At 37.0% G+C, this 24823-nt stretch overlaps 1 protein-coding gene across 5 annotated transcripts in view; it reads left to right on the top strand.

Annotated features, from left to right (window-relative positions):
* Nucleotides 1-24823, top strand: part of NSD2 (nuclear receptor binding SET domain protein 2) — a 74287-nt gene that overhangs the window by 22709 nt on the left and 26755 nt on the right. For 4 of the 5 annotated variants that reach the window (XR_007906472.1, XM_051798539.1, XM_051798540.1 and 1 more), the window contains exons 3-10: nucleotides 7536-7701; nucleotides 11187-11353; nucleotides 11723-12214; nucleotides 16713-16857; nucleotides 17873-17950; nucleotides 19403-19521; nucleotides 22917-22998; nucleotides 24002-24126. Coding sequence is in view for 4 of the 5 variants with exons in the window: in XM_051798539.1 (XP_051654499.1) it covers nucleotides 7536-7701; nucleotides 11187-11353; nucleotides 11723-12214; nucleotides 16713-16857; nucleotides 17873-17950; nucleotides 19403-19521; nucleotides 22917-22998; nucleotides 24002-24126 (1374 nt within the window). In the remaining variant the exon portion in view is untranslated. The remainder of the gene's footprint in view (nucleotides 1-7535; nucleotides 7702-11186; nucleotides 11354-11722; nucleotides 12215-16712; nucleotides 16858-17872; nucleotides 17951-19402; nucleotides 19522-22916; nucleotides 22999-24001; nucleotides 24127-24823) is intronic. The other variant, XM_051798541.1, reaches the window with a different exon arrangement.

Here is a 24823-nt window from a genome sequence, read left to right as displayed (position 1 = left end):
ACTGTGGTACATGCAGATAACAAAATACATATGGATATGGCATTCTGAAAATCTGTAGGTATGCTGAGATGATTTAGCTTTTGTTCTGTTATCCTGTGTGAAGTTCATATGGAAATTGTTCAGAAATAATTGTTTCCCATGCCAAAGGTCCTCGTGGCTCTACAGCTATGCTTTTCCAGGCTTGTATAGCATCTCATATCCACAGTGTCTTATATACCCATATACCACATCAAAAGTTTAAACCTTTGAAGGTGGGTGAAGGTTAGAGATGCTGGATGTAGGCAGGAATCTTTTTCTAATACTCAGTATAAAAGGTGGTTTTATTCGTTCCAATCAGGCCTTATCTAATTTAAATTTCTGAAACATGGAACCTTTCATTAATAAGCCAGTAACAACTTAAGAGGTCATCTAAATGTAAATGCAGAAGTTCAGTAGAGCAGCTAAAAGAAACTACTCTCCATATTTTTAAGAAAGATAGAGGGTTGGGAAGTGTTCCAGATCTCGCATTTTACTGGATCTATCTGTGAATGATTGAATCTGTTTCTCTTCAACTCTTTACTCTGAAAGAGTTGTATCCTAGTTACTAAAATACCGTGTTGAGTTTATTTCTAAAATACATGCTCATACAGTGTTTGTGTAAAGGAATACTGCTGATTTGAATAGACAGATTTGCTTTTAAATGTAAAAGCATCTTAAAAAACTTTCTGATCTGCTAGAGACTTGCTAATGAGGGAACCAAAGCCAGGAAAAAAAGAACTGAAATGTAACCAGGAGGTTACTGCTTGATTTGAAAGACAAATTTGAACTTCTGTCTTGTTTTAAAACCCTTAATCTACGTTAGGAATCCCTCTCTAAACTTAAATGAATTTTTGTCTTCTGCTTACTTTCCCTCCTGGAGAGGAGGGTCCTGCATAATAATACTCAACCTGCTGTCCACAAACTGCTTTAGATGAGTTTAGTGGAAAGAAATAGAGGAAACAAACCTATTGTCATAAAACTTATATTTGGGTTCAAAGAGCCTCAGCCAGCACAGAAAAGTTTTTCAGAGATCTGTAGAGATATTCTTTCTTGTTTTATAGCTTTACCATCTAAGCACATTGAGGAAAAATAAGTGAGTCCTGGTTGTGTCAGGAAGTTGAAAACTTAGTGTCTTCTGCAAATACAGTTTTTCAGACTGCCAGATTTGACCCCCTTTTAGTGATAGAAGAAAAGGAGTAAGTGGTTAGTAATAGAAGAAAATAAAAGATAACTTGGGGAAATACATCTAATGTAATTGTTCTCGTAATTGAATTTGGAGGGTCTTAATTAAATCTCTGGCTTGGTATAAAACAATTAGAAATCCTAAAATCTAACAAACAGATTTAGAATATAGTTTGTTTGCTTTCTTTTGTTCTAGACTTTGCAGGTCCTCTTCCCCCTCAGTAGTCGTTACCTCACTGCATAATATGTCATATGTTTTATGAGGGTGCTACAGATTTATTTGTGCAGACGTGGATGCAATGGTCTTTTGAGGGCTGCAGTCTTTGGATGCTCTACTGAAGTGTCCTTTTCTGTTTTACTGAAGATGGAACATAAAACTTTGCCAGCTCACTGCTTCTTTCTTCGTGTTTCCTCATCCTTCTCCATTTTGTAATAATAATCCACGTTTTCCTTTAATCTTCTTGTGAGGTTCTGGTTTACTCTTTACTCTTCTACCTAAAACATTCTCTCTGTAGGCAGTGGTTTGCTGAATATGTAGTTGCACAGTATTCTTTCATTACATAATAAACAGAATATAACAAAACAAAGTAAAAAACCCTTCATTTCTGTTCTGTTGCATTCAGTTACTTGTCATTTAGTACCTAAATATACACACCACAGATCCCCAAAGGTGGGAACTGTTTGGATAAACACAGGGGCTCTAAGGCCCTTTTTGATTAAACAGTTTTACTATAACATGTGAATTATAATCTTTAAAAAAAAAAAAACATAGGCAAGTAGGGTTGTGAGAATACACTATTTTTAGAGACAGAATCATTTAGAAGGAGCGCTGACCATTTCTTAACAGACTTAAGTTGCCACCCTTCTCATTTGAAAAATAGTGTACATTGAGGGGGTTGCATTGATTTTGATCAGCTGTGGTTGTAATTTGGGATTTTGAAGTGATTTGACTTAATGAGATTTTTGTCCTCTGTCACAGAGTGAGAAACAGCCATTTCTCTGCCCAGATTGACAGGACATCACTCACTGGGAAAGTAGCTGCATCCCTCCATTCCTTTGACTGAAGACTGAATGTTGATTTGTCTTTTGTCAAGTGAAATTCCTGAATTTTCCACTTCCTTAGTTCACTATGTGTGCTGATAGAGAGGCAAGACAAGACAAAGCAGTTTTACTTTTATTTTCATTGCACAAGTCCGTGATAAAAAATCAGAGTATTAGTGGTTGAGGCACAGGACAAGCAGATAGTGGGAGCAGAAAAACATGTGGGTTTGGTCATCAAGCGGTCTGAGCTTTTCCATAGTAAATCTTATCTTTTTCCGTAGGAAAGAAACACGTTTGACTGTCTGAGTTGGTGTGTTCTAACTTTGATTCAAAATGCATTTCAATTGCATATATTCTGTTTAGGGACCTTGATTATTTTGGTTTAGTTTCTTTGTAGTGCCAGTAGCTTGGGTTTTTATCCTGGCCTGCAAACGGACCTCCAGCAGTCTGTGTTTGTAGCTGGGCATTCTGTTATAGTGAAAGTGGAAGTTTTTTAGTACAGAGTGAAACTGAATTGAAAATGAAAACAGAAAGGGAAATACCAGATATCTGCAGCTTAAGCTCTTCAATATGTACTTTCCAGTTATGTCACACAGAGAGCATTTACTGTCTTCCCTTGTATTAATGGTTCTCTGCTTTTTTTTGTCCAGTATTAAATTCTTGTGGTGTATTCTTCACCAGTTCTCAACATTGTTTTTTGTCTAATCTCTTTATGACAATTAAAAGATAAAGGGGTTTTTTTTACGATTTCTGTAATTTTTCAAGTTTGTGTAATGAAATAGTAGCTTTTTGATGCTCAAGGTAATTTGCAATAATTTTGAAAGGTTCCTCTTTCCTCTGTACACACACAAAGTGGATAGTGATTATATTATTATCTTTACCACTGATTAAAAGGGATAATCTGTCTGACACCACCTAGTAAGGCTTCTGGGTGTTTATAAAAAAGGAATTACCTTTGACCCTTGTTTACTAAATGCTCATCACGGTGTTTTTGTAGCAGAGTCTACAAATAAACCCAAAGCTCTCAGTAAAGAAGCTGTCCTTAAATGCATTTTGGTTTTGGTCATTTTAAGATAGTTTTAAGCTTTGAAGTGACATATCACTCATGGTGTGTTCTCACCTCACCATATTTGTTAGGCAGATCAAAAGTAAATGGAAGTTGACTGGATTCTTTTGATCAATTTTAGGCAAAGTTAATTAAATACTAGTATTTTCTATGGCCAAGCCACTTCTTTGGGCTGATAGAATGCTGACAGCAGTGTTGTAAATTCTTGTCAATCTGCCTGTCACTCATTGGTTATAAAAGTGCTGAGACAAATGACAAACAAATCTGTGAAATGTTAAGGGAAGAGTAAAGGCATGTTAAATTTTCTTTTATTTTTCAGTCCCTCTCAGCCTGTTTCAGCTGCTTGCCCAGATGAGCTTTTAAGTATGCTGGTACTCTTCAAGGCATAATTTGTCACAGAAAACCTCAGTTGCTATAAAGGAATTACATCATTTCACACTCCACGTCCTCCTGGACAAAATAAACTTAAAATCCATCTAGCTGCCTTTAGAGTAAGTGTGTCATTAGGATGCTAATCCAGAAAGTCAGGAATTTCCATGTCTGCCATAGTGAGTAGTGCAGAGCCTGTGGAATGGCCTGTGTATTCAGTGTTAGGGCTGGTCTGTATGGGAGTCATCACCTGCTCAACCTGGCCTTGATTTGTATAACTTCTCTGCAGTCTAGTGTTTGAAAGGGAAAAAAACCCCTCAAATTCCTTAAAGTAGAAAATTAACATTATCACAAGCTGTTTCCTTCTTCTGTTTAGCATAACTTGGTTAAAGTCTGGGGCTAAGGTGACTGAGGTGATAGTTATCTCGGGCTATAGAGCTTACCTATACTTAAGGAAGGAGAGGTAGGGGAAATCCTGCAATTAAATGTGAATGTGTTTTAATTCTGGCAAAACTGCAATAAAAGGTAATGAGATGGGGGCATATGCAGAACAGTCCAGACTTACTTAGCAATAACAGCAACCAAAGACTGTTCTGTGCTCCTCTGCAGCACAGAAAGCCTGTTGACATTTATGGGTAGGAGATCTAATTAGAAATGAGACCAATTTCAAGAAATTAAAAGTCATCAAAAGGCACAAAGAACCAAAAACTGAAGGTAGAGTATTTTAAAATAGTTTGATTTTGTGTGATCTGCCCTTGCTTTACAGTTGGGCTCTAAACCAGGAGTCTTCCATCTTAATTTGTTTGCTCAAGTATCATCACAGAAAGAATTGATCAGCTCTTGCAGGACAAGGTATTCCCTGTCTTCTGGTGCATTCACACAGCCCATCAGGACTGTGCAGAATTCTACTGCTGCCTCTCCATCTTTCACAGGTGCAGTCGGGTGCCCTGTGCTGTCTGACTACATATTATTAGGAATCCGAACTTCCCTAAACACCAATTTCTGTTTTCTTCTGGAGGAAAAAGAAACTGCAAGCCACATTTTTTTTCTATCTCACTGTGTAACTTTACAGTGATCTTCTATTCCTTAAAAATACAGAGAGTACAAGTGTCTCATAAAGAAGTTCCAGCTCTTGTCCTGTAAGAACATCGATGCCATCAGAGGACTGGATGGCAAATTTGTTTAGAAATGCTTTCTTCCTCCCCTCCCATCAATAGTTAAAAAAACCCAATCTGGATATCGAAGTAAAATCTGTACATACGACTGCCTTCCAGTATCTAGGATTTCCTGATGTTTTTAAAGAATTTAAATATTCAAATATTTAATGCTGTGCTCGTGGTTTGCCAAAATGTTTGAGAGGAAGTATTGAAGAGACTTTTGGTGTCCTACAGCTGCTTATCTCTCAAGTATATACCAGGAATTTCATCTCACTGTTTACTGATGAGATACCTATTAAATACATCAGAGCAATTCCCAGAATGATGCACGAAAGTAAGATGGAAGTGAGCAAGTTAGTGGTGATATTTTCTATAGGTTTTTAAGTAACTTCATATGAGAGCTCTTAAAATATCATTCATCTAGAATTCTGTGCTGTGTTTTGCCATTCTTTCAAAGTACCCACATTTTATCAGCAAAAGAAAACATAAATACAGCAAGCATTGCAGAGATAAACCTTGCAGGTGTTGTGAGAGCCTGTCATTTTCAAATTTTTTATCATGTTTCAGTATAGTAAAAGAATTCTGAGCATTATTTAAATTTTGTGAAGTGCTTGTAGATACATTAGAATGCGATAATACCCTCTGTACTGTCACCCCTTTTAGATTATGCTGCAATAAGAAGCACTGCTAGAGCCTTTTCATTATTCCAGCCAGCTCTCTCTCAGACTGGAGTCATAAATCTTTGTGGCTTAGTTGCACTTTCCGAGGAATACAGGGAATCATAAATTAAAAATGAGATTTAGAATCCTCAGTAACTTTTACATTTCCAAAAAGTTAACTTGGTGAAAAAGAAAAGAATCATCCCACCTCTTTAGCTGAAGTGCTGGAGTGGGTTTGTGTGTGTTAGGTTTAATGTTTTTCTGGATTTGCTCTTGGCATGTGTGTTCCTTAGTTTTTAGCTTCTAAGCGTAACTTTTCACATCATGTTTTAACTGCTAGAAGGAGCATTTGATTTTTCACATCTGCTTGGAATCTTCTAGGTCTCTTGAGAGTGCTGGACTTGAGGCTACCTTGCAGGAGGGGTTTCCTAACAGTCTTATAGAATCCTTAGAGAACCAAAACTCTCGAGACATGGGAACGTAGCTCTAGCTGGAGTCACATGAACCAAGTCTGAATTCATCAGAAAAGCTGAATCACTGGATGAGTAACTGTCCTTAGCCATCAAATGGCAGAGCATCATGTATGTTTTCCAGGCAGAGCTTTAAAAGCTTTGAGGAAAGGATTTCTGAGTATGTCAAGCTTTAGGATTTATGATTGGATGTACCTCTATGTTTCAGTTGCAAATAAATCTCTATGCAGTTGCAGTGTATCAAAGATTTTAGTGTTTGTGAATGGCAAATAATGCGTAATTATAAAAGTCTACTCTGATTCAGCGTAATGCTCCAGGTTCTTGTTTCTGTATTCTAGATTTCTGGTTTCTTAAGTGTGTTTTCTCTTTCTTTTTGCTACTTTTAATTAATTAAACCAGAATTTTGCTCCAGCTCTTAACATTTAAGTCCAGTGAAAACGCGAAACTCCTGGTTTGACTTCTGGATGTTGAGCCAGTACTGCAGAAAATAAATGGTGTAACATTTTGCACATAACTTTAGTACTGGTAAATTAAAAAGAAGATTCAAAATACATGATTTTATAAAATACACGATATCTATAATGAGACACTTTATGTGCTTTCTTACAACCAGAGTTAGTGCTTACCTAGATAAAGACATACATTATTTATATCAAACAGAACAGATGAAGCAAAAAAGGACGAAATGTAACTAATTCCTGGAATAGTTTTAGTTGGTGAATAGATGTCTGTGTTGCTGAACTTTGTTATGATACAAAAATATGATATAAAAATGTGTCTGCCGTAGGGGAACACAAAACTCCCTTGTAGTTCTGTAATTGTTTTCCAGTAGCTAAAATAGCTTTAGAGCAGCAGCTGAGCACTCATAAACTTACTGCTAGAACTGGAACAGAAAAAGGTTGCAGAAGGGTGTGGGGAGGGGTTTGTGTCACAAGTTCCCAGCATGGAAAAAACCAACTGAAAGATAGAGAGTTTGGGGGTTTAGAACTGGTTATTTATGTAGTTTCTTTTCAGACATAAAGAGAGTATTTCACTCTATTCTAGTTTGGGAATTTTTTTTTGTTTTTCTAAATCTAAGAGCACGTGTGTGTGTCTAGCCCTTAACTTGATTAGGAATATTCAGTACAGAGGGAGGTTGGCTCTTCCACATGTACATCCAATGCTCACTTAATGTGTTTGAAATTAAAGTAAGCCTTCCTGATGGTCTCTCAGCAGTTATTTGAAAAGATAAAGGCAAACCACAGCTTACTTGCCAATATTTCTAATTAAAACCAAACCCATAACTGGAACATGAATTTTTTTTCACTGTGAGAGAACAAAAGTTATTATCTGAAGTTTTTTATTACGCATGAAATGCAATTATTGTTTGTTAGCAAACATGACAGCACTTTGTTCGGATGAACTATTTCTTATTTTCTTCCTTCCATTACCCCTCTGTTTTCACATATAATAAGAATGCTTAAATAGAATACTAACTGTAGTTTGGCTTTTTTTGGTGCTATTTGTAATCCTGGTGCTTTTCTGAAGAAAGGTAATGATGTTTGAATTTATTTATTTATTTTTATCTTTTAAGGCTCCTGCTAAGAGAGATCCCACTCAAAGTACCACCAAAGAAGAAAAAGTGCATCTGTTGAAGTATAATGTAGGAGATCTAGTGTGGTCAAAAGTGTCTGGTTTCCCATGGTGGCCATGTATGGTTACTGCTGATCCTGTTCTCCATTCCTACACTAAACTAAAAGGTATGTCAATGGTGCTAAAAAAAATCAGATTTCCTCAGGTATACATAATCATCGTTTTGGAAAAATTCTGTTCATCTGTTCAGATGATCAGTAACTAAATCAGCTCCTTGTTGTCAGCAGGAATGTTTAAATCATATGAACACCATTCTTGAGCATATAGCAGAGGGAATTTTTTCCCCACTGTGTCTTTTAATTCTGAACATTTTCTGAAAGGTATCAAAGTTGTGATCTGTGAAACTGTGAAGTCTTGTTAAAAAAATTCTTTGATGCTGCTTTCCATTGTTTTTAGAGAGATGCTTGGATAAGTGATATGGGCTAAAAATTTTATTGAAATGTAATGGGAATTAAATACTCTTGATGATTGTACTTTATTAAAAGCAATCCAGAATTCAGGCAGCTAAATTTTCTGTGATTCATAGAGTCAATACTGTTATCTGCAGACAATATTAGTCAATTTTAAATGGAGGAACTACCAAGTGTTAATGAAATTTTTAAGCAGAGTCTGTACAATTTCATAATCTCATTTCTACCTTTGTTCTCTGTTCTGATACCTGAAACATTTGAAGCTTAAGAGCAGTGAATATTTAGACTACACATTAAGAAAGACTTGGAAGGGCTGAAGTGAGTGAAGCATTGGGGTGGATTGCCTGGAGAAATGGTGTGATCTCATTCATAGGAGGTTTTTAAGAGCAAATTGAATGAATATATTTTTAGGATTATAGCTAAATCCAACATTGGTAGTAAACTAAATGGCTTCTTGAGAACCTCTCAAGCATTCATAATACAGTTGCTAGAATGGTTATTATAGGCTCCTCAGACAAATTTTCTTTGTAAAAATCTTTCAGAGTTTGGATCAGGCAAAGAGCTGGATTTTGAGAGTAAAAAAGCTGTTTATTTGTTCCTAACTGAATTACTCTGTCCCTTGAAAGGTGCAAAATTTATGTTTTGTTACCAAGAATCTCTGTGGTAGCTCTTTATAGAAGTAGATCCAGCAAAAACCAGTCCCCTGTATCTGAATGCAACCTGTGGAGTACTACCAGAAAAAAGGGCCCATGTACTTTAAGATGTTAAGTTCCATCTCTTTGAAGTAACATGGATGATGGTTATTTCTCATATTTGCTCTGGAGTTGGCTTGGGCCTGCCTTTTCCTTTGGGAATTTGAAGTGGGTCTGGGCAGCCACCATAACTGGTAAATGCACACTGATGTGTGTATTTCCATCAGTACATGTTTCCAGTCTTACCTTCCACCTACTGTTTAATATTGAGGCACTTGCAAAAGTCTCCTTTTCCAAACAGAAGAGTTCTTTAATCTGGGAGTTCTAGAAATACTGAGCTAGGTCTCTGTATTTCTCATTTCTAGGTGAAGGATCGAGTGTTTATAAGCAGTCTAAATTTCTGGATGCTAATGCTTTATTTCATCCTTCCAGCTGGTTAGGCTTAAGAAAAATTAGCAGCTTTCAACTTGCAGAAAATATACTTTGTGTAAGAAAGCCCGTACTGAGTCAGACCAAAGCTCCATCTCACTCAGTGTCCTGTCTCTGGCTGTGGTCAACCACAGACACTCGGATACAGAAAAGACCAGTAGAAGTGGTGGGTTCCCAGAACGCTCTTCCAAACCTTCAACAACTTATTTCAGGATTATGTGAGCCAAAATTTGTTTTGCTATATAACAACCATTAATGAATTTCATTATTTTATCCAAGAGCATTGATATAAATTCAACTCAAAAAAGATATCTGAAGATTCACAACTAGGTTCCGTGACTCCAGTGGTAGGCACTGTTATTTAGTCTCCTTAATTAGGCAATTACAGATGTCCTGCACTACGAGGCAGATCTTTACAGGTGGTTGTGATTTTTTTCTATGGCACCTATGTCTGCAACCAGGGCATCCTGGTAAAATGCAAATATTACCCCTTATTTCATCATAATATAAGTCATCGAAGCTTTGTAGTTCCTATTCAAACAACATTTTCTTAATGAAGACAGAGTAATTACTGTGCAAGAGAATTATTGTGCACTTCTGACTGTGCATTACTGGAACATGTATTATACTAGTGGATTGAATGTGTGGTGTATACAATCCCAAGACTTTCCCTATGCCATTCCTCTAGATTCTTATATCTGATCTCAAGTGAGTCATTATTGTTCTTGTAGTTCTCATATATGTTTTTATATATATGTGTATATTTGTAATTGTTGTAAAACATTACATTTTGCTCATATAATGAGTTAGGTTGATTTCATATTACCTTTCCAGATGCAACATCTTACAATCAAGCCCCTTTTAAAATAACTGTTGGCTTGAGTCATCATGGAAAGAAAGTTCTTTCTAAGTCTAGAAACATCCCAGTTACAGTGCATGAAGCGATCCACTAGAGGTATTTTCTGATTAAGCCAGAAGACATGCAGTGTATGAATAACCTGGTAGAATCTAGACCTAGTTTGAAGACCCCTGTAATAGAATTGTGACTGCTATTTGCTCCTTCTGTGTAGCCATCCCTACCCAAGTTCCTCTGCTGCCCAGACTCTGTTAGATAATCTAGGGAGGGTAACTGATACAGCAGGATTGAATTTGCAAACACAAAAACGTAGGTCATCACGGCTAAAACCTTTTCCATTTTTAAATGAGTCCCTAATTTGAACACTGAGACAGCCAATCTGCAAGTTCTAATGAAGGAGGTGCTAGAGGACATCTTAAGTCTAATCTCTTACTTCTGCGTTTTAGAAATTCCTTGTTAACTGTGAACTCTTCGATGAATTTTGAAGGTGTTGTCTTCCCCATTCTCTGTAGAACAGCTGAGACCTTTAGAAGGGGAAGGTTGCATGCCTATATTATTCCACAGTGAGACAATATTTCTTTTTTTTTTTTAAGGAAAAAAGGGAATATTTTTATTTTTAGAAGAATAAATAATTTCTTGCCTAGATTTCGGAATTGTTCTCTTATCTTTGAACTCTCCCTACCACCACCCCAATCTATTTTGTTTATTGCTTTGATCCCTGAAAAATATTGGCTAACATGAAGTTGTGATTGCAAGGGTTAAAACTAGCTGAAGTATGTGTTTCTGTTTAAGAATATTAAAAGATAAAGTTTAGGTGACTCAGAGATGAGGCTGAGTATACAGGCTATCCAAACTTTGAAACTTTCTCAATGTTCATTGAGAAATGAGTGCTCAGTGCATTTTCAGAAACATCCAGACCTAGATGTAAGTTAATATACATGGAAAATGATGACAGGTGATTGTAACCTTGAGTTAATTTAGCCAAGCATATTGTTGATGGAAATTAAACTATTGGCCTTTTGTGTCAGACTTCATAGATTATATCTCAGAGACTTTCAGGCTGGTTAAGTGGGTTTTTGAAAGGTTATCCAGTTGTACTGTGCTTTTGTCATGGTAACTGTAGCAGCTTTCAAACAGACTTCCAGTCTAAAAGTGAAGAGAACAACCAAAGTTGTATCTTAAATACATTTGGTTTTAATTTTCAGGACAGAAAAAGAGTTTTCGTCAATATCACGTTCAGTTTTTTGGAGATGTCCCAGAGCGAGCTTGGATATTTGAGAAGAGCCTTGTGCCTTTCAAAGAAAAAGACCAATTTGAACAATTATGCCAGGAAAGTGCAAGACAAGCCCTCACTAAAGCAGAGAAAATAAAGGTAAGAGGTTACCAAGTCAGACAAGATTTGCAGCCTTTTCTTTTGCTGTTACAGGTATGTACAGATATAAATAGATATTCTAGAAAGCTTAAAGACAGCTTGTTTTGCAGAGACCTGTAGTCTTATATTTCATTTACAGATGCAGAGGATGGGATGATTTGCCACTGTTTGTTACTCAGTAAAAATCAGTACTCTTCTGCTTTGTCACTGATTCACGCGTGGTACCAGCACCGTCAAATACAACTCCATTTGAACCTCCTGAATTGCAGATCTGCATTACCCTTAGTCTCTTGGAATTGTTTTATATTAATGTTGGCATTTTGAAATGAAAAGTGGACGAGTTTCTCACTCTGACAGTTTCTCTTGCAGATGTTAAAGCCTGTGTCGGGGAAGCTGCGGCCACAGTGGGAGATGGGTGTGAAGCAAGCGAGTGAAGCAGCTGGCATGACAGTGGAAGAACGGAAGGCCAAGTACACCTTCATCTATGTTAGGGACAGACCTCATCTTAATCCTCGAGTGGCAAAGGAAGTTGGCATTACTGTGGAACCGCCAGAGGAGATGGATGAGTCATCTTACTCAAATGAAGAAACCACTCCAAACCTGAGGTCGATGAAGGAGTCTGGCATTCCTAACAAGAGGAGGAGAAGGACATCAAAACTGTCTGCCACTGATGATACACAAGAAAGCAGTCAGTTGGAGGACAAGAATACTACTCCTCAAAAGTCATCTGAACAGGCAGAATCCAAAAGAGGGATAGGCTCCCCTCTCAATAGAAAGAAAACTCCGGCGTCTACTCCGCGAAGCAGAAAGGGCGATGCAGTATCTCAGTTTTTGGTCTTTTGTCAGAAGCACAGAGATGAGGTTAGTCTCTTCTGGCTGTTACTGTTGTTGATTGCCTCTTCTCATTTCTGTACTTGAAGTAACTTTTTTGCTTTAGTAAACAAAAAATACTTATTACTGTAGAATCCATAATACTCTGGGCTTGACAGGGTATGCCTGCATCAAATCTTAGTCTACACAGAAATAGAGAAGGAGGGGAATATAGATGAGCAGTATGAACAAGATGGTGATAATGCTGTTGTACTTTAAGCCAAAGTTGTGTTAGTATCTTCCTACATGATCTAATAGTTCTTTGTATTATCCGTATTTTTTATTTAATGTATGTAAAATATAATAGATATGCATATGTACACGCTCAAGCAAATATAACAAAGATTATGCTATTTATGGCAATCTACTTGTAGATAGCTTGTACATTCTTTCTGAAGACATGAGTTAATTCCTTTGGTGTGTTCATTTACCTTTGAACACCTCAAACCTCATTTACCTACCTGGGACTTTTTGCTGAGCTTCAAAAAAAGCATTTTACCAAAGCTTGTGAAGACCACTGTAAATGTGCAACCTGCTGGGACAGAAACTAGGTCCTCTTGAGATGCTTATACTCCAAACCTTTTTTAGGAAGACTGTTAAAAGTATAAAAGCAGTACTGCTGTTTTAGCTCATTACTTTAAAATCACGACCATCATTTTTCTTCCTTGTGACCTTCTGCTCCATTTGCAGTACTATTCCATGCACTGAAGCTAGAGTGATTCCTTGTATTTTCTTGTACTGTTACATATTTCAGGATCAGAAAGTTAGTGGTGACTTTGTCATACTGTATAGCTACTGAATGGTTGACTTTGTCATAGGATATTTATGTTAGAAAATATTAATAGATACCAACTTCATAAAGAAATATTGAAAAGCAGATTCTGTTGTATGGAAGTCAATTAGTTGTGGTTCAACTTGAGATCTTTTTAGATCATTGAAACTTAAGCTAATATTGAGAATGAAAATGAGCACAGCATTACAGAAACGTTTTAGTGGCTTTGGTTAAATTGAGAAAAGCATTGGCAATTCAGTTTTCTGGCTCTGCAGAGGAAACGTTGTTTTAGCCAGACTATTAAATACAGATTTGGACATATTAATCATGGAAAGCTGTATGGGTAAATCATCTGTCTCATGCTGGAGACACATGAGTTCTATTTCCAGTTCTTCTGTGAGTGACGTTGCAAGAGGGAATTTCCTTGGCCTTTAACATGTGTAGCAGGAAGTCTTGTTCAATATTGAGGGACACGAAATTCCTTCTGTGGAAGAAATGAGGTTGTGAGGACGTGTTTTATGGAGCCTTAACCAAGCATGCTGAGCCTCCAATGTTATACTTCTATTTTCTGTGCCAGTTATCAAGCTTCATTCTCTGCTGTGGTTATACCATAATTCTCAAATTATTAGATGGAAAATGTGAAGACTATTACGGTATCTGAAATTGAGGTAATACTTTGTCTTCAGGGTCATTTTGGGAAACTGAAAGTCTTGCGTAAACTTGAAATTCACACTGATGATGGTGACTAACACTGCACAAAGTTTAAAGCAGAAGGAAGTAAGTTTCAAAGTATTACACATCTTTAGAGAGAGGACATCCTACCATTACTGGCTAGAATACTGTTTAATGAGATCAGTGATGAAATCCCAAATCTACCTGATTGTGTTATCTGTTCTAACAGGTACAGAAACACTTCTGTGGGTAGAACAGAACTAGGTTACAAAAGCTGCAGACACCCCTCGCTGACCATCAGGGCAGGAGGACCTGTGTTTCCTTTCTACTGATTCAAAGTTAACTGGCAAAGTGAGGAAATACCAATTTAGATACTCATGCTTTTTGCCTGTCATGTGGCTTTTAAAATGGCAGTTTTATGCCTTTGGTGGAAGGTGGATGTTGTATCCAAACTAGTATTCAGAGTTTCCCCTTCTGTTAGGTTTATCTGGTCCAACTTGCACGTCTTGCTTTCCACCCAAGTGTTGGTTTTATTGTGTTGCAGATGTTGTGATACTTTAGAAAGAGTGATAAACAGCTAAAAAAGCAGACCCGGTTTTGAGCTACTTGTATGAGTGGCATCAGAGAGTGTAGTGTATGGCTGTCTTAGTATTTGCATGTACAAACTTAGAAAAAAGGAAAGCTGTGTATCCAGAAGAGGCTCTCTGCCCCCAGTCTTGGGAAGGGATGGAAGTGAATGAAAGGTATGACTGAAGAATTCTCTTCTGAGGCCTCTAATAATCGTGAGCTCCCTTGAAAGTAGAGCCATTTCTGCCGTGTCTTGCTCGGAGTGTGGCTTTGTTCTGTAATAGGGTTCATATATTGACTTGGTTTTATTATTATTAATTAACTGCTGGAAAATGTTTTTTTATGATTTAAGAGGCACACTTCCCTGAGAGAGGTGCTGAAAGCTTGGAGCACTTTTGTGGTTGCAGTGACGCATTTAGTGTTTTGTGCTGTTACCAAAGGAGTGAAGATGTATTTATACTATTGGCTCTCTTGTGCACTTCGTCTATGAAGTACAACCACAGTAATCATTAGAGAGGAGTGCCTGACTGGAGATAAAGAGGCAGACAGCTATACTGTTTACATTGGGCCTTGAGTCTGTTTTTAGGAAAGTTAAGAATAATTTCACTAGCAGGGGTCACAGTTGAAGATTTCTGCACGTGTAGGGTGGTGTTGGATATCAAGACAAATAAGAGCGAAGGTGATACCATTTACTTGGATGAGCTAGGATGTGCCTGGTCTGATTACCACATCCACACCTTTGGTGATGTTAATTCCCAGAACCAGGAAAAGATATTCCTTGTGTTGTGGAGCATAGTTAGAATAAGTACCTGGGAGAAGTGCATGATTTTTGTGTACATCAAGGTACCCAGTACATAATTTCTGGTATGTATGCTGGGATTGAGTGTTACAGTGTGGAGACTTGGGAGAAGACTGCTGGGCATTTTCCTTGGAGGCTGTATTTGCAAGGATCCCTTCACTGTTAAGAACCATGACTGTCTCTTCCTTGTCATTTCACAGCACTCCTAGTCAGTTGAAAGTTATTTTTATTCATATTTTGGTGAGACTGGGGATGATGTTAAAACTTATCTCATTTGTTTGAACTAATCTAGTTATTTCTTAGAGAGTTAAATAGCTCTGTGCCCTAATTGAGCACAATGAGCTGTACACTTGGCAGCAATGGTCAAAAGTGATGCTAATTTCATTTCCTAAAGTAAGATTTTGTGGGAGGGGGTATCTTGTGGGTCTGTCTATGTCCCCCCCCCTTCAAGAATTTTTTTGATGTTGTTGGATTTTAATCAAACTTTGAGTAGAGGCCTTCGAAGATAGTTGTATTCTTCAAGCCTTATACAGATGAGTTATGCCAGATAGAAGCAAGAAAATTCTTAGTACTCTACCAGGAGAAAAATTACAGCATAGATTTCTATACTAGACACTGACTAATCCCAGTGGAAGGACGGTACTGCAACTATTCTAACCCCTGGAGAAGCATCACTCACACTGGTATCCTGTTTGATAACAGGAAGTGCAGTTTTAAGGCATTAGGTTCTAAGAAATTAGGTTTAATAATTTCCACTTATCAGAAAAACTATATTTCTGTTCTGTTGAACAGTGTTACTGTTTGAACACTTGGCTTTCTTGTCCTAGTTTTTATTTTGCTCTGTGTTTTCGGGGTATTGGTTGCATCACTCCAGTAACAGGATTTTGGAGAGCGCTGGGTAGTAAGATGAGAAGGGTTGCTTTTAAAAGTACTGTTTCATTTCTGTACAATTGTAGAGCTTTCTGACTGTTATGATTAATCAAATCTGGTTTTCCTTAAATAGAAGTAGAGGAATACTGAAGCAGTTTGGGAGGATTTTTTTCTGGGTTTTAATACTGGATTTTCTGTATGTGTTGAATAAACCTCTAGAAACTCTCTTAAATTCCATGTTGATGGATATTATGTGTCCTGCTCATAGTGTTAAGAAAAGATGCACAGCTTTTGAGTTTCCAATGTTCACATACATAATATAAAATGATGAATTAATACAGGAACATGTTGCATCAGATGGTAGCTTGTTTAAATTTCTCTACTGAGATAGGTGTACTGAGTTTTGTGTTTAATGAGTTCTTCTATGAAGATGGATGGATTTATATACTCCAGTATTGCTGGTCTGTCATTTGTGGTATAGATTTAAACTTCATTGAGAAATCATACACATCTTTTTGAATTACAACAAGATTTACACTTACTCTGGCTTTTTGAATGTTAAAATGCAAATAGATACTTCCAAAATTAGTCTTAATACTTCCGAATACTCTCATGGATTAGTTTTTTAGAGACACAGAGAGAGAAGTGCTTATTAAAAGGAAAACTGGATACAGAAGGTTTTGTTCTAGTTCTGTCTAGAAATGTTAGATAACTTGGTTGTATCCAGTTTTCCAAAGTGATGGAAGTATGTTCACCATTCTTTTCAATGGTCAACTTTTTTTAATTCAACCCTATTTCTGCATGTATAGGTGGTTGCTGAACATCCAGATGCTTCAAGTGAGGAGATTGAAGAATTGCTCGAATCGCAGTGGAACATGCTTAGTGAAAAACAGAAAGCTCGCTATAACACAAAGTTTGCCATAGTGACCTCCCCCAAATCTGAAGAAGACTCTGGTAAACGTAAAACTGTGCTAGTGTACTCTAACTAAATTTGATATACATAGTGGCGTTAAACTAAGCACATATTTGAGACCCTGTAGGGAAAACAGCTTTCCCTGTTTTCCAGTTTTAATTCTTGGTGTTTGTGCCAATAGCAAAGGAATGCCAATGGTTACAATAAACGCAACCCACGAAGTCTACATTTCTTGCTCATTGTTCTGAAAAGTTGTTATATGTAAACCTTCTGCTGTTTAGACATTGCTGGTTTCTCATTCTTCTTCTGCCCATAAGCAGCTGCCATTGCATCCACTGCCTGTTACAAGTGGATGGTGGGAAGGGAAGATGAAGTGTTACTACTAGTAAAATTTGAGGTGTTGTTTCTATAGAACAGATAGAAATGGTTTAAAAAATTTAATCAGTGCTACACCTTTTCTTGATACATACCTAAAGTGTATTACTTCACATCATCATCAACTCAGGAAGAAGTATTCTGAACTTTATTCTGAAACCTTCATCCATTTGGCATTTTATTGTGCTACTCAAAGTTTTTAGGACTTTGTACAAGATTGCAATTACTTTGGTTTTTTCCTGTTTTTATTTTTTTGTTGCTGTTTTTCTGGTGTTTGGTTTTGATAAACAGTCTCGATTATTTTGCAAAATATTTGAGGGGGTTTGGAGTCATTTGAGAAAGGAGGAAGATAGTTTGGCATTTGCATGAACTTTATCAAATTTAACTAGCTATAATTTTTCAAATTTAAATAGCATTACAGCACTCTAAGAAGACTTACTATGGAAGTATTAGAAGCCAACAGGTGCTGCTTTGGGCAATGACAAGAATGAGAGGGAGTGTTTGAAAGTTTGTGAGACTTGGAAAAACTTGTATAAAAATGGCAGTCAGTTTTGTTAACTATATGTGTGTGTGTGAAATAACATCATTTTGTGGAAAATTGAAAAGTTTTTAACTTTAAATTTTAAGTGTTAAATATTTGGATATCAGTTTAAAAAAAAAACACATTCTGTATCTCTCAAGGTTCATCATTGAAGAATATTGGAGAGGCCAAACGTAAAGTGTTTCAAGACTCACCTAAAAGGAGATCAAGATCCAGAAGTAATTGAAATTTGTGTTGTGTGCAAATAGCTCATCATTATAAGTAGCTATTGAGTGTATTTTTTTATGTAATCGCCCACGTATCATAATCTCTTTATTTTATCTCAGATGTTGTCTTCCTTGACATTAGAACTTTAATGGATCCCAAATTAAATATCTTAACACTGTAGTGCTGAATTTTGTTCACCTTCCTCAGTGTCATATTGCAAGAAATGTAATTGAAATTGTACCTGTACCAGGTGTTTCTAGTACATATATTGTGTACATTTATAGCTATCTACAGATGATAATATGTCAGTTCGATTGTTCCCCTACTCAAATCCTCTTATCTTAAACTTGCAAAAATATTGTGGGATTTCTTTTGCTGGCTTTTTGTAAGTAGCAGGTTCTCCTGGAGCCATTTCAGTCTGCTTTGTGGATTCAGAGTCTGATCGTAGAATATATTCTAGATTGTTTAGATAAGAACATTAATTTGAAAATTATCCATATTTTCAAGTTGCTATATTTTTAATATTTACAGATATATGTTCCCACTGGAATAGAATGCTTGTAGCTATAGGGCAATTCTAAGTTAACATGTTTGTGCCCCTGAAGCTTGCAATCTTCATACTAATAATATTCTGTAGCTTCATAAAGTAGGGAGTACTGGAGAGTGTAACGATGTTGTCATTTCGTCCTGACGAAACAGAGCACTTCCCAAACCCTTACCTGTGTGTTTGAGGTGCAAACAATAGCTGAGCCTGTGGCAGGGGTATGTAGATTACTCACTGACCTTTTGTAATTTAACAGCTGCTTAAACTGTACAGTGAACAATCATCTGAATATGTGAATGAGTTTGTGGTTTAAAATGACCAGTGTGGTTGTGTTCATAGGATTCTGGTTCATAAAGGGATCTTACAGTCTCCTGTAAAATATAAGTAAGCTTGTTAGAGAGAGTCTGGAATTGCCATACCAGAAAGAGAATCAATCTGTATGGTTGGTGATAACTTGTCTTTTTCAGAGGCCCTTTAACAGATGTCGCCAGTATCTTCATCTGTAACAGTTGAAGAACTTAAAGTAGACTTAAGGAGGAGACTTACAAATTAATTTTAGTGATAAAAGTGACAGGAGAGCTAAAAGCTGTGTAGATCAATCACGTGCAGTCTCGTGATATTAAATAAATGTTGGGCAGTAACATTCAGGTGTTAAACTAGTGCTTATACAGATAGACTCATCTTTCTAAAATAACTTGAGTATGAAGGAGTTGATTTGGATGTGTTCTAGAGTTAGTCTTCAGCACCAGAAGCTAGATCCTAAGTGTTAAGAGGTCATCAAACTGTGTTAATGTTTAACCATGTTTTAAAGATAATGACTGAGAGAAAAGTACCTTAAATAACTAGATCAGTTCAAAATAATTTCAAAGTGGGTTTTAGATTATTTTTCATGTAAGTTTCCCCCATCCCCCATCCCAAGGTAATTTACATGGAAATAAAAGAAACCAAAAAAAGAGGACAAAGGAACCTACAGAAGATTTTGAAGTTCAGGAAGCACCTAGGAAAAGACTCAGGATGGATAAACAGAATAATCGGAAGGTAATTATGTTGTTGGTTTGTTTGGGTTGATTTATAGCAGCACCAGTCACATTGCTGTAGTTAAGTTTGTCAGCATTTCCATTTCCAGGATAAAAAAAGTACTGTGTCACACCAAACTGTTGTAAGTATTCAGATACATGTGAGCTTATCACTGTAGGATTTTTTCTTTGGTTTTGAGGATGGAGGTATGACTTAAACTGTGGCAAACCTATCACTCAGAAAATCTGTTTCCCAAAGGAATGTGCAGAGGGAGGCATGACCTCTCCATGTTGTCATGCTTTGCAGTTCTTTTTCTTTCCTCCTGATTTGGAGTTCAGTTTTACAGGAATGTAAAAAAAAAAAGTACCTTTAGTCAATACTTATTTTAGACAAAAGTCAGGAGAGGGGAAAGCAAGTAAAACAAAACAGAAAAACTTCATGAACTGGAAGGCTATAGAACATTTTAGGGTGGCATGCTGACCCATTTCTTAAGTTAGGAAACTGCAGGAAATTTATGTTTATGCAGTAAAAGTATTGTATATCACACAAATCACAGGCTTCTTTTCAGGTTAGCTTGCTTGTGAGGATGAGACTTTTCCTTACATAGGTCACTAAAGCTGTGTATAAGGACACAATACTTATCTTCTGGAGACCTAAGCACAGGTTTATTTAGTCATGCATGTAGAACAGTCAACTTCATGGGTTTTACTTGTGTGGAAAGCTTATCTCACACGTGTTTTCAGGTATGTTATTGCAGTATCATTCTGTAGTGTGAGTTCCACAGACCTCAGCTCAGAACTTTGATGGTACAGCAGTTAAATGAAACAACTTAATATAAGGAAAGGTAATAGGTTTATTTTTAAATAAACTATGTAGATCTCATTCGTAGATGTCAGTTTGTTTGGTAGACTGGTTACTTTAGTAATTCTGTTGATACTGTGGATATTAAGAGAACTTGTTTAAAGTTTATTATAAAAAAACCAAATAGAATTTCAGATAACCAGGCTTAATGAGCTGATTAGCAAGGGACAGAGATAATTTTAATGTTGTTACCTTTGCAGAAAGAAGGGCCAAAACTGGTTTTTGTACTTCTTGCTCTAGCACATTAGTTGTTGAAATAGTCATCTTATGATGAGCAGGAGCAGTTTTTCAGATCTTTTTAAACTCATCTAATTGATTTGAATACACTATAATGCAGTGGGCCCATGGAATAATGAAGTCTACTTATTGTAATTAATTCCTGCTATGAAGTCCTTGTTTTAAGTGTGCTAAAGGTACTTTACTATCCCACCAGCATTCGTACACTACAATTAGTCTGCGTTATCACAAGCAGAATGGAACGTGGTTGCAGTATAAGTTCGTGCATGGGAGGTTCTGGTGTCTGATGCTGTGACACAGAGGTGAATATCAACAGGAAAATAAGTAAATGAGATGAACAATTCCCTTGAGATACTTCCCACTAGTAACACTGACCTCGTAACGTGCACTTAAAAAGCGTTGTCCTCTACCTGATCTGTTTATCAGACTAGGAAGGTCTGGTACAAGGAATCTGATACATGTAAATATTAGGCAGTTTGGAAACTAACTGGATAATAGCAGGGTTTGTGCTCCACAGAAAGGTAGATATGGTAGAATGGTTGCTTTGCAGTTTCTTTTAGGAATTATCTCTTAGCCTTTCTCCTGCCTTCACGAGCCCAAGGTACTTCCAGCTGTATGTGCTGCTGCTTAGTAAAACATTTTGTGAATGACAGTGAAAGTGTCTATGTAATGAGTCGAAAACCAAACACTAACCATACGCCTTCCTTCTGCTATTCCCAGTTTACCTGCAGGCTTTAGTTGCAATAATTTTGGAAAGGAGGAGCTTTAAAGCCTTTATTTCATGATGTTTTACTTGTTTTGTGTTATACTCTGCTTTTGTCCTTAATCCTTATTTACAAAATCTGAATGTCTTCACACGTAGTGACCAAGTCATAACTACCCATAGGGCAGTTTTGAAAAACTAATTTGTTCATTGTTGCTTTCATGATGTATATAAAATGCACATTAACAGAACGGGGGTTCTGTAAAGCGTGCTTTAAATTTAAATGACTTTTCACAGAGTTAGGATTGGAAAGGACCTCTGGAGATCATCCATTCCAGCCCCTCGCCAAGGCCAGGGTCACCTAGAGCAGGTGACACAGGGAACAGTTCCAGGAGGCTTTGGAATGTCTCCAGAGAGGGAGACTCCACAACCTCCCTGGGCAGCCTGTTCCAGTGCTCTGCCACCCTCAAAGTAAAGAAAATCTTCCTCATGTTGAGGTGAAACTTCCTGTGTATTAGTTTATTGGCCACTGCTTCTCATCCTATCCCTGGGCACCACTGAAAAGAGTCTGGCACCATCCTCTTGACACCCTCTTTTCTTTCATTTTTGCACAGAAGTGTAACAGTAATCTTAGAAAACTGATATTGGGAGCCTTTGGTGGCATTAGTGGTAGGGCAGCTTAGTCTGTCAGAAGTCAGTAAAAGCACAGTGCAGCACATCTGTAGTGTAGTTCAGTAGCCATTCGTGTTTATTTTTACAAAGGAAACCAGTTCTCTGGCCTTAGAGGTGTTCACCTGCACATCTTTTGTGTAACTCATTGTCAGATGAAGACTGAAAAAGTGTGTAAAGCCTTCTGTTCATTAGAATTGTTCTTCTTGATCAGGTGAGCATTTGTAAGGATTAAGCACTCTTGGCTGCAGTTTTAGTAACTTGAATGAATTTGTAACATACAAAAAATTTTAAAAAATAGTGGCATGTGTAAGGAACAGTGTCTTAATTTTGACCAAGAATTGACAAAAACTTTCCCAGTTCTCAGCCTAAACTTTTAATGATGATTTCTCAATCCGGAGCAAATTTAGGTGGTGTTTATTCTCCCTTGAAAATAGTGTATTATTTTGGAAATGCTGAAACAATCTTAACCATAGTAATTTAAAAAATGGCACTGCTATAAGTTGTGGAGTTGAAAGCAAGCCTTTCTGGGACTTCAAGTTCTGCACAGGGTTTATTCTCAAATTTCTATACTAATTCTGCAGTTTACCTTTAATAATTGAAGGTTTTACTTTGACTAGTTTAGACAAAGAATAGTAAGGATAACTTTACACAGTTTGTGTTCATTTAGAGCTCCCCTCTTTGATATGCTGAATTTGGGATGGATAAGTGGGATGTTGGAATACTATGTTCTTTAATTTTTCTCAGTTGTTTATGGGTTTGTACCCTGTGCTGTAAATGAGTTTTAAAATTCACTTAAATGGGGCTAGCTTAACTACATTACCATTCATATATTTGTGAAGACACTTTCTCTTTAATAATATAAATCCAGAACTAATTGCCAGTTTTATCCAACCACTCATAAATTAGGAGTTTTTTTATTTTTTCATATTTTTTTTTGTGACAGAGGGAGACAAGCAATGACAAAACAGCAAAAACAAACTCTTCTAAGGTCACAGAAACCTCCTCTTCACAAAAGAACCAGTCAGGTAATGTGGTCAGAATAAATTTTAATGTAACTTTTTTCAACTCAGTAATTTTAAAATAACCAGGTTGTCTGAGGCAGCCGCTAAATTTTGCTGATGCAGTCACCAGTTGCAGGCAGTGTGCCACACCTGGGGGGAGCATGTCCTCTTCCTTCACTACCATTTTGCAACGTTATGCTTGGCTGAAGTTGTGCGTTGCTGACTGAGAGCAGCAGTTCACAAGTTCACCATTTGATGGCACCAAATTAAAGCTGGTGCCTCGTGCTCTTGGCAGCAGGGATACAAATCCTACTGCTCCAGTTTGTCATTGTCCATTGGCCCAGTGAAACAAATGCAGTGACCATCAATGCCATCGGTTACCGTGGGATTTTAGTCCTTTTAAGTGATGCTTGATGGGAGGCAGTGTGGAGCATGAGAGGGGATTCTAATTCTTGGACCAAAACTCAAAAGTCAGACTTGTTAATGATGCTCAAGTTCAAGGTAACTTCTGTCAGAGCATGTCTCTTTAGGTATCACAGCGATATGCCAAAGACAACTGAGCTTCAGCAAGTTCTGCACGATGTAGAAGTGGTGACGTGCCATAGTTAATGTCTGGTTCTTGGCTCCTGTGTATAACCTTTCTCTTAATAAAGTATTAGTGGTACTCAGATTGTGATGAGATCACGTAGGCCTTCTAATATAACTGTTACCTCTGCTTTAAAGAGGTTATAAAGCACAAGATATTTTGATTTGAATAGAAATGAGCCAGAAAAAAAATTGAGAAAACAAACATTTCTTAGCCATTTGTATCAGATATTTGATCAATGGAAGCCTCTTTATTTTTAAAATCAAGCCGAAACACATGGTTTCAGAAACTTACTTCATGTTTGCTCAGCCCTACTTGCGTGCCCAGAAGACCTACCTAAATAATTCCTTCCTTTATCTGAAGGAATATTTTTAAGTGGCTTCAGGGAGATAACATTTTAAAGTTCCAAACTTCACTTTGTAAACCAAAATTATTTTACAGCAACGAAAAATCTGTCTGATGCATGTAAACCTCTGAAGAAGCGAAATCGGGCTTCAGCAGCAGAATCTTCAACTCTTGCTTTTAGCAAGAGTTCATCTCCTTCAGCTTCCTTAACTGAGAATGAGGTAAAAAAAAAGTGGTGTTTGCACACAGCCATTTAATTACAGAAATTATCAGGTGTGAATCTTGTTTTAAAAAAAAAACAAAACAAAAAAAAACCAAAACACAAAAATCAAAGGCGAATTCTCTAACGTTGGTGCTCTAGACAACTTACAGTTTTGGCCTCAGTGAAACCTGTTAATGTGTGCATTGCAAATTCATTTATTGTAACACGGACGTCTGATTTGGGGACGTCGAGGTATTATTGTGGTTTTTATTGTATTTACCAACAACGTTTTAGAATTGTAACCTTCTATTAGAGGCAAAGTACAATGCCAGTGTGTTCTGTATTTTCTTCTACAGACTTTTATGTAAGTGTACTACATTAGTTACATTATGTAACTCAATATTGTCATGTTGCCATAGCTTTTATATTGAAGCAAATTTCCTAATCCTCTGTTTGATCTAGAACTGGACAGTCTACTGAGCAGAGCTCCTTTGAGCTCAAATTAGTTTTCAGGCTGTTTAAGTGCTATTTCTCTGTGATGCAAATAGCTCCATCCCCAGTAGAGTTAAACAGGCAGTGGAGGATGTATCTTTTTGATACTTGCGAATCCCAGTCTTAGCTCTGCGTATTTGGAACTGTAATTCTTCCCAATTGACATACAAGAAATGAAATGTATGTACCAGAAGTGTATTCATACAGTCCATTGAACCATTCCC

Source organism: Manacus candei, unplaced genomic scaffold, assembly GCF_025592945.1.
Source record: "Manacus candei isolate 608988 ecotype Guabito, Panama unplaced genomic scaffold, ASM2559294v1 h1tg000048l, whole genome shotgun sequence".
NCBI classification, from domain to species: Eukaryota; Metazoa; Chordata; class Aves; order Passeriformes; family Pipridae; genus Manacus; species Manacus candei.
This window is presented reverse-complemented; position numbering and strand designations above follow the sequence as displayed.